The following is a 10,168-nucleotide window of genomic DNA, read 5'->3' as shown; positions in this document are numbered from 1 at the left end:
AAAAAAAAAAAATGTAAGGGGTACCACTGTCGTTTTTTTTTTCGGGCCGAATTTTTGAGTTTCGATATCTCAGCTCTGGAAGGGGCTAAAGCCTCCATTTTTGCACTCAGGTCTAAGTCTCATGGCCCTCTATCAGAATCAAGAGTTTCGGGAAGATTGGAGAAACTTAATTTTTCGCCCAAAAAAAAAAAAATGTAAGGGGTACCACTGTCGTTTTTTTTTTCGGGCCGAATTTTTGAGTTTCGATATCTCAGCTCTGGAAGGGGCTAAAGCCTCCATTTTTGCACTCAGGTCTAAGTCTCATGGCCCTCTATCAGAATCCAGAGTTTTGGGAAGATTGGAGAAACTTAATTTTTCGCCCAAAAAAAAAAACGAAAGGGGTACCACTGTCGGTTTTTTTTTTCGGGTAGAATTTTTGAGTTTCGATATCTCAGCTCTGGAAGGGTCTAGAGCATCCATTTTTGCACTCAGGTTTAAATCTCATGACCCTCTATCAGAATCCAGAGTTTTGAGGAGATTGGAGAAACTTAATTTTTCGCCGGAAAAAAAAAACGAAAGGGGTACCGCTGTCGTTTTTTTTTCGGGTTGACTTTTTGAGTTTCGATATCTCAGCTCTGAAAGGGGCTAAAGCCTCCATTTTTGCACTCAGGTCTAACTCTCATGGCCCTCTATCAGAATCCAGAGTTTTGGGAAGATTGGAGAAACTTAATTTTTCGCCCAAAAAAAAAAAACGTAAGGGGTACCACTGTCGTTTTTTTTTCGGGCCGAATTTTTGAGTTTCGATATCTCAGCTCTGGAAGGGGCTAAAGCCTCCATTTTTGCACTCAGGTCTAAGTCTCATGGCCCTCTATCAGAATCCAGAGTTTTGGGAAGATTGGAGAAACTTAATTTTTCGCCCAAAAAAAAAAAAAACGAAAGGGGTACCACTGTCGGTTTTTTTTTTTCGGGTAGAATTTTTGAGTTTCGATATCTCAGCTCTGGAAGGGTCTAGAGCATCCATTTTTGCACTCAGGTTTAAGTCTCATGACCCTCTATCAGAATCCAGAGTTTTGAGGAGATTGGAGAAACTTAATTTTTCGCCGGAAAAAAAAACGAAAGGGGTACCACTGTCTTTTTTTTTTCGGGTTGACTTTTTGAGTTTCGATATCTCAGCTCTGGAAGGGTCTAAAGCCTCCATTTTTGCACTCAGGTTTAAGTCTCATGGCCCTCTATCAGAATCCAGAGTTTTGAGAAGATTGGAGAAACTAAATTTTTCGCCCAAAAAAAAAAAAAAACGAAAGGGGTACCACTGTTGTTGTTTTTTTTTCAGGTCGAATTTTTGAGTTTCGATATCTCAGCTCTGGGAGGGTCTAGAGCCTCCATTTTTCCACTCAGGTTAATGTCTCATGGCTCTCTATCAGAATCCAGAGTTTTGAGAAGATTGGAGAAACTTAATTTTTCGCCCGAAAAAAAAAAAACGAAAGGGGTACCACTGTCGTTTTTTTTTTTCGGGTCGATTTTTTGAGTTTCGATATCTCAGCTCTGGAAGGGTCTAGAGCCCAGGGGCGTCGCAACCATGGGGGATGTGGGTGTTTTAACACCCACACTTTTCCCGGTGAGAGTGTTCAACACCCGCACTTTTTCTGCCGTTTTTCCGCAGTTTTACACAAACGCCTTTCTACAGCCGCTCCTCCGTTTCTCTGGCGCTCAGTGTGTGTGTGTGCGCTCGCTGCGGCTGTCTCCTCTCAAACATGACACCGGCTTTGAGTGTGTCCGGCTGATGATTGGCTGTTCTGTCTTAAGTCCCGCCTCTCTTGATGTGTTAGATGTATCGGTCAGCTCGTGCTGAGGAGGCGGGAACTTATGGTTGTTTACATCTCCCTTTTCCAGGTACTTTGAATGAGTGTTTATGCTTTCGAGTTTTTTAAATAAGCTTGATATGTGTTTGGGAAGATGTTATGTTTATGTTTTATTGACATGTCCAGTGTTTTCATTATTATATTTCGTATTTTTGGATAAACAGTACAAGACTTGCGTTAGGCATTCTGTTTGTAATGCTGCGTGATTTGAAAAAAAAAAAAAAAAAAACGTGCTCTTTGCTCACACGATCAGCATGGTGTTCTGTGTTTTCTCCTAAATAAAAGCTCAAGGGTTTATTTCTTACAAGTGAAGAAATTAGGACAAAAGTATTGTAATTTTGATAGCATAATATAGAATATAATGACAAACTCTATATCTTAACTATAAAGATGTTTGAGCCCTCTTTAGGTAAGCAACAAGTCCATGCTTTTTCGTTGTTCAATGTGCACAGGCCTGGGTCGAATCCAGTTGAAGCTCTTAATTTTGAGCTCTCAATGTGCTCCAGATTGATGCATTTAACCTTAAAATGTATCAAATTTTCTTGCGGGGGAGCATGCCCCCAAACCCCCCTAGAGGGACAGGGGTCTACGTAACATGCCCAAATTTAAATGACACATCCATCCCCCACACTTTTCAAAAGCTTGCTACGCCTCTGGGCCAGAGGGACTGCTGCAAAGCCCACAAGGCCACATGATTGTTCAGGATTGAACATAATTCGTATACTGCAGTGGTGGATTTACAGACTGGCAGAGAAAAATGCAACACGTGTACATAACAAATCAGACTGAGGCACTGTGTAAATTGTTTATATGGTGATATAAGACGTGACGATTGAGGCGCAATTTAAGAATGGAAAACCAGATAATAAATCATGCATTACCACCTCAGCTGTTGATGGAGATTATACACTTAAATTTGCTAATAACCTTATTTTGTGGATATAAATGGCTGGAACTGGTTTTGGGTGTTTAATAAGGAAGTGCTCCTATGAAAACATGCAGTATTTTTAAATTCAGAACTCCGAAATTGGGTCACATGGAGTTCACAATGAAATGTTTTTAACTGAAGATAACAAACTTTGATTTATAAAACGTCTGCTGATGAAGCTGCCTGTCCTCCCCAAACAGTCTTTATTTGGGGTAATTTCCATCATATGAGAGAGAGAGAAAGAGAGAGAGAGAGAGAGAGAGAGAGAGAGAGAGAGAGAGAGAGAGAGAGGGGGGGGGGGAATCAATGCCTTGGTGCAACAGATGAATTCAGAAGCATGCCTCTTTTTCAGATTCCTGCACTTTGAATGAATTGATTGATTTATTTTAATTTCTCAAAGTCTGACATATATCAAATTGTGGAAGTGTGCAAGTTAAAGGAAGACAATCTTGTTCATGGAGCTATGAAATATAAGCTGCTATGCTTACTGCATTAAACACTCTCCCTTAAGCATGCAAATGTTTAATTTCTTGTTCTCTTAGCAGTACTTTTATTGAATGCTCAGAGTCATAAAAAGGGATATTCTTCTCAGAATGACTCCCAGCAGCCTAGCAGGAGTAAAATAATTTTAAGCTTCTAATGCATTACAATAAGTTAAAAAAGAAAGGACAAATCAAAATCAAAGTTTTATATAAAGACTAATTTATTTATATCTTCCCATTTCCAAATACAAACAAAAAAAAACAAAACAAAAAAACCCCACCAAACCCCCCAAAAATACAGTTTGAACAGTACATTCCAATTGCTTTTTTTTTTTTTAATCAAAACTTGTGTGTAAGGCAATGATTCCAAAAGTGCATAGTTTTTTCAGATGATGGTCATTTTATAATTACCTAATTTGAAAACATCAACATAGCATGCATGGAGATTCAGAGGGGATCTTCAGTGGAGATCTCCAGCGGTATGACCAAAAAGAGCAATTAAGATTATTCCTTCCAAGCAGTAAAAAAACATAATGAGGGTACTGCAGTAGGAGCAGACTTTACTAAATTAAAGTAAACTGTCATGAACCTGTCTCGTAACTACAAAGATTTATTGATATGTTTTGATCAAACTATTTCCACAAACAAACCATGTGATTTAAACAAAAAAAAATCAAAAAAAAAAAAATGTTGTCTATTTTTCCCTGGACATTTACACTGGGTTTCCTACAAACCCAAACACACATTAAAAATAAAACAATTTAAAAATATTAAAGAAACTGATTGTAGCACCAGCACGAAACAAAGAAACTTGTTCTGCTTTTTTCTTATTTGGAAAATACTACTTCAAGGTTTTCTTTGGATCAAATCCTCTGGCAGGTTCCAGTGCAGGCATCTTGGCTGTAGTGAAGCTTCTAGTTTTAGGTGCTATTTCCTCTAAATGTCGTCAGTGGTTAGCTCACAGTCTTCATTAGTTTCTATGTTTTAACCGCTGCAATGATCCCTTCTTTTACAGGTGCTGTTAAAAACACATAATGTTAAAGTAATGGCTTAATCAATCTTCACACTAATTTCACTTTGACATGCAATTTTTAAAAGTAATCTCACCTGCTTTTCCACAGGCCTTTTCACACTCATCTTGTGTATCAAAGCGATTCTGGTTCCCTCCACAGCCTCCGTACCAGAAGCGAGTACAGTTTCCACTAAGTGGGTCATAATGCCATTTAAGCACAAATTTAGCACAGGAACCTTCTTCTTTTGGTAGCTTGCAGATATCCACACTAGAGTGCAAGCCAGCTGTTAGAGAGAGAGGATAAGAAAAATGACAGAATTGAATATAATATATATTTATTTGCAAAAGCCTTTCAGATATACTGGATCTCAGTGAGGTTTTGTAAAATTAGCAGGTTTGTTTAGTTAACTAGACGGCATCAAGTGTTGTCCTCTGTGGACACTGGCATTTAACATGTTATGTCATCTGCAACATAGTTTCTTAAAACATTGTGTTTTGCCTTAAAATTAGCTATAGCTATACAGACCTTTCAGTTCACTTAATACTACATTTACACAATAATTTAACAGTATTCTTTTCAGAGGTCATAAAAAAGTGTTGAAAAAAAAGTATTGTTCACTAAGGAATGTGCATTACATAACAAGTAAAGAGGTGTTGTCTTAACATTTTCAAAGGTCTTTGGCAAGAAGGCAGTTCTTAACCTTCACATGGGCCATATTTCCCACATTATTATCCATGAACCCCGTTTCTTGTGTAAATCAATGTACACGCATCAGTGATTACTAAAATTATCTGATCTCTTCTGAATTGCAAATGCATTACTCACAGTACAGCACATTTTTTAATAAAGTGGTCCTATAACAGAATTTCGAACACTTCATCACTCTTGAAAAAGGTTCAAGAGGTTTTCAGACGTTAATGTAACCGGAGGACTGACCTGTAGCTGGTGCCGGGGGGAAAACAGTTTTGACATGCTTGTCACTTGCTTTATACTCAGCCACTGTGGTAATAAGAAAAAAATAATAATAATAATTGAACAACAAGTTTCCTATCTTTCATTTAATTGTACTCCCTTTTAAGAGTGCCTATTGTCATTTCCTCCACGAGGGAAAGTCTCTGCTAGTAATATACGGTCATTGTTGGTCAGTGCTGGAGAGTTACTGGGTGAATCATACAATGATATCTGAGTAAGGCACTGCATTTAGTGTACTGTAAATGATTTAGATATAAATAATCTAATTGACAAGTAGTCTAATTTTGTGTCCTAATCCTATTTTGGGATTGAAGCGTTTTTGACATGTGTACTGCAACCTGTAAACTGCTTTTATTGAGTGATTTTATTAATTATTATTTTTTTTTTAATCATGAAGTCTCCTAAATAGAGATAACAGATAACAAATTGATTGCTGCGGCGTTCGGGTCAAGGGGTCAAAGGGCGCACATACCTGTCTTCATGCAGCGTTTGAGGCAATCAGCCTCAGTCTCAAACCTATTGTCATTTCCTCCACAACCTCCATACCAGAACTGTGTACAGAATCCATTCTTTCTGTCAAAGTACCATTTAGCTTGGTAATCTTTGCATGGCAGTCCAGTGTCAAAGTCAAGTGAGCATGGGTCCATAAAATTGTTAACTGAAACATGCAAACACAGAGACAAACAAAGAGGGATTGTCACGAAAGAGAAAAGACAAAGACAGTTAGTGTTGTCAGTAAAATTAACATTTAGTCTGTAGATATTAGGTGATTGTTATAGCTCGTATGGGATTAACTAATTATTTTAATGGGTTAGCAAAATCAGGAATATGCATACCATGTTTCATTTCAAACTGTAATGTTTAAGCTTTGTTGTATGTTACACTTGGAAAGGCCACCAAAAGACATACAGTTCTCTATTCACAGGCTAGACATTTTTGTCTCAGAATAGGAGTAAGTTTAGTGCATTCACTTTAGTATTGTCAGCACTGTTGATCCAAAACCACTTTAAAGCACATATACTGCCATTTTCAGTTTATTTGATTTGTATGCTGTACAAGTGCCATCTGCATGTAATTAATGTGATGTCAGTCTCATGATGGCCGTCTCACAAATGTCTGCTTCATCATAACCCCCATTGAGTAAACATGCCTTTTATGTGAAAGAATCCCTGTTTTCCTTCAAAGTATTAAACTTTGTTAGTGGGTTATCAAGTCAAATGATGGTTTTTTTTTATAAGTCAAACTGTCCTGAATGAAAAGGGGTTCCCTATTACCAACTTATAAGACAATGATCTTCTTGATTTACTATGCTAAATACCTCAATCATAACAGAACAGAATCAAGAAATCATTTATAGTACAGATTTTTCAATCCTCCAACACTACAAAACCCTGTTTAACATACAGGTTTCTAAGCTGTTATACAAGTTTAACTGTTTTTTTTTTTATCTTTTAAACAATCAGTACAAAAACTAATATTGTGTATGCAGACATTTCATTGTTGATCTTGCACAAGCCTGACATACAAGAAACCTCTAATGCTATGATTTTTTTTTATCCCAAAGCACCCACAATGCTGCTGCTTTGATGTATAATTTAAACAAGATGTTCTCCAAAAATTCCAATTCAAAAACTTGTCTGAGAATCTCACAAACAAGTAAATTAAAAACATTCATTCATTTATGCTGATGCATGTGCTGTTTGTTTGTGGATAGGAATCCCCCCAAAAAACTATATTGGACATGTAATTTTTTTTTTTTTTTAGTGGGGTTGATCGTCTGTATCACTTACATATTTCTGGTTTACTTAAGGGTGCAGAGGACTCCATCCCCATTACTTGACTCGGAGCAAGAACCATCTGTTCTGCCGTTTCTGTTCATTATTACCAATATGAAATTAATTAGATCTCAATGAGATCATTGTTTTAATAATGCATTCACATTTAAACTCTGAACTATATAACAGTACTCAAGTGAGGGCCATCAAAATAAATTAAGGGCAATAGACTAAGAATGAATCTGTTGATAGGATTTGTTTTATACAAACAGATTCTGATAGTAAAAGTTTTACCTGTTATACTATATTAGCTGAAAAAGACTCTTTCTTATATTTTATAGAGAAAATACTTCATGCTTCTTACTCATTTCTGGTTTACTTAAGGGTGCAGAGGGCCCAAAGTCCATCACTTCACTTGGAGCAATAACCTTCTGTTCTGCTGATTCTGTTCAAAAGAAATCTGAAGTAAACTAACTCCTGCATGGATCTTAGTTTACAGTAATCATAAATACTTACATACTTATCAAACCCTGAACTATGGACAAGGTTAAAATACAGTATTATTACAGCTTTTTGTTATATCAAATTCAGAAAAAAAATCTGTATTCTACTAATCTGTCACTTACTAATATCTGGACTACTCAAAGGTGCAGTGGACATCAACCCAATCATTCCACTGGCATTAAGAATTTTCTGTTCTGCTGATTCTGTTAAAAAGGACAAATTTAAGGTTTTCTTGATGTTTCATTGCTCAGTTTTCTGGCAAGCATTCGTAGGGTGAATACAAAAAAAAAACAAAAAAAAAAAAACAACCAATCAACCTCTTTGCTCGTTAAGTTATACGAATAAAATATGCAACAAAAAATCCACAGATACAATCTGTTGAGCAAATTCTCTGCCACTTACTTGATTCTGGTTTACTCAAGGGTGCAGTGGGCACAATCCCCATCACATCACTTACAGTTAGGACCTTCGGATGTGCTGATTCTGTTTAAACAGATGACAATGAGGTTAATGTCATCCTGCAGAGCCCAACATTAAAAGAACAGTTCACAAAAAATAAAATTACATCAACAGTTCACTCTACTGACGTTGGAAACCTGTATGATTTTTCATGGTAAGTGATCATTAAAGATCCTATTAGCTGACCAACCCCTCAAAAGTTTGTGAGAAACAGACCATAAACTGCTATTCCCTAAAAATGTTGTCTTCCAGCACAGGTCGCAAATCTCTTTCACTAACCAAATAAGTTTTTAGTGCAATTTCTTCTCCATTTGTGAAGTTAAGCACTGATCTATCATAAATCTACAACAATTAATCTGCAGCAGAATGTCTGTATAACGATTTGAATGATTGCCTCCTTGTTCTATACAGTATCTAGAAATTCTGCTAAATAACTTATTTTGTGTTCAACTGAAATAGAAAAAAATAAAATGATACTGCTTCATACTGGAGTAGAACGAAATTTGTAGTTTGTTAACGACAGTTAAAGCATACCTTTTCATGTCATTACTTATTTAATACTTATCATAATCTCAACTACGTACGTTGCTTTAATGTGAAAACATGATGAGCTTACTTGTGGGTACAATGCCTTTGTAAGTGCTGGTAACATGACCATTGACATTCTGAGAGTTGACCACTACGTGATAGGTTTGGGCTGCTTCCAGCTCAGTAATGGAGAGATGGTTGCCGGTCACATTTTTTCTCAGTACCAGACTATGATCCTTCAGACGAGTCACAGTAACCTCATGGGTTGCCTTTGAATCGCCACTTAACCACTGGAGGGAGAATCCGCTGGAGGTGACGTTAACCAGATGCAGTTCCTCCATACCTGTTTCTGAGCAAACACATTCACAAATGTGACATGACTTAAACATTGTTTTAATAAACAAATACACTCAACCTACAGTGCACACTGTCAGTACCTTTATGTTTTGTATCATGAACCTCCTGCTGTCCATAATGCTTCTGGTGTTTCCTGGAAAATTAAATCATAGCGATATTCATACAATATATTGACAAACTAATTAATTAGCAACTCATAGAGTATTCTCTGTCTTCTGACTCTGTCTGTCTATGCAGGAGCAATATCATACAGTATGTGTACATGTGCGGTTTACAGGGAACTTTGCTCATGAGTATACTCACTCCTCTGTTTGTGGTAAAGTGAATGGGACTTTGTGTGGTTGGTCACTCTGATACCACTGACACTTCGTAGAGACTTCAGGCGACAGGTAGAAAGCATTTTCAACTATATATAAAGAATAAAGAAACTGTTAGAGACAGTCCCTGCTATGAAATGACAGGCTAATACATCATTGGATATAAAGGGCAACTTTCCTAAACATTTTGAGAACGGTAAATGATAACTTACGGCCGAGGTACTTGGGCAACAGTCGAGCAAATGTCTGAATATGGTCATCATAGAAGCCTGAAGATCTATCCACCCTCTTAAAGAACACATCTGAAGGTTCGCTTGCCACTTGGGCCAGGACACGGACATCACCTGAACTGAACAGCTTTCCAACTGCCATCACCACTATGAAGTAACCTTTGCATTTAACTTCAGTAGCGGCCCTTATTATCCTCTCCTCGTGCAGTTCAACTGGTCCAGTCACCAAGAGAACTAATACCTTCAAGTGGCGGGAATGTGGTGCCTTCTCAAACACATGCTCAACAGTGCCTTCAAGAGCAGCTGCAAGGGCACGTCCACCCTCCAGCTGGTGCACCTTATCCTGTAAGAAGCTTCGGACACTGTTTGGTGAGTTGTGATCTGTCAAACCGAAGGCCACCCTGATGGGAATGCCACTGCCATTGTGCAAGTATTCATAAGGCGCATGCTGGACAAGTGCCACTCGAGCGTGATGGGTAGTGCTGGTTGGCTCAGGGGACATCTCAAGCTGCTCTATCATTAGAGCCACATATTGCTTCATCTCTAAGAAGACGGAGGGCCAGGTGCTCTCTGAGCTATCGAGAATGAAGGCCATGTCAATGTCCAAGTCAGTGGTGGGATCCCTCCGGTCTCGGACTCCACGTGGAGGAATATAATCACAGATCTGATCCGGGGCACAGAAGTCTAAAAGAATTGTGACAGATTAAATATTGCATAAAAAAATTCTCTTTTGGTACTATTTTTGAAAAGTTTATATATTCATGG

General features: G+C 37.7%; 1 protein-coding gene across 3 annotated transcripts in view; it reads right to left on the bottom strand.

The window, feature by feature from the left end:
• Window positions 1-3,445: 3,445 nt before the first annotated feature.
• LOC120460836 (collagen alpha-3(VI) chain) overlaps window positions 3,446-10,168 on the bottom strand; it is a 60,463-nt gene continuing 53,740 nt past the window's right edge. The window contains exons 68-79 of one of the 3 annotated variants that reach the window (XM_089133250.1): window positions 9,386-10,087; window positions 9,160-9,262; window positions 8,937-8,989; window positions 8,588-8,848; window positions 7,915-7,995; window positions 7,635-7,715; window positions 7,373-7,453; window positions 7,024-7,104; window positions 5,706-5,891; window positions 5,198-5,260; window positions 4,356-4,544; window positions 3,446-4,266 (exon numbers count right to left, since the gene is read on the bottom strand). In XM_089133250.1, coding sequence (XP_088989376.1) covers window positions 4,226-4,266; window positions 4,356-4,544; window positions 5,198-5,260; window positions 5,706-5,891; window positions 7,024-7,104; window positions 7,373-7,453; window positions 7,635-7,715; window positions 7,915-7,995; window positions 8,588-8,848; window positions 8,937-8,989; window positions 9,160-9,262; window positions 9,386-10,087 — 1,922 coding nt within the window. In that variant the 3' untranslated portion in view covers window positions 3,446-4,225. The remainder of the gene's footprint in view (window positions 4,267-4,355; window positions 4,545-5,197; window positions 5,261-5,705; window positions 5,892-7,023; window positions 7,105-7,372; window positions 7,454-7,634; window positions 7,716-7,914; window positions 7,996-8,587; window positions 8,849-8,936; window positions 8,990-9,159; window positions 9,263-9,385; window positions 10,088-10,168) is intronic. The other 2 variants (XM_089133248.1, XM_089133249.1) reach the window with 2 other exon arrangements.

Source organism: Pimephales promelas, chromosome 7 (assembly GCF_988280905.1).
Source record: "Pimephales promelas chromosome 7, fPimPro1.hap1.1, whole genome shotgun sequence".
Classification (NCBI taxonomy): Eukaryota; Metazoa; Chordata; class Actinopteri; order Cypriniformes; family Leuciscidae; genus Pimephales; species Pimephales promelas.
This window is presented reverse-complemented; position numbering and strand designations above follow the sequence as displayed.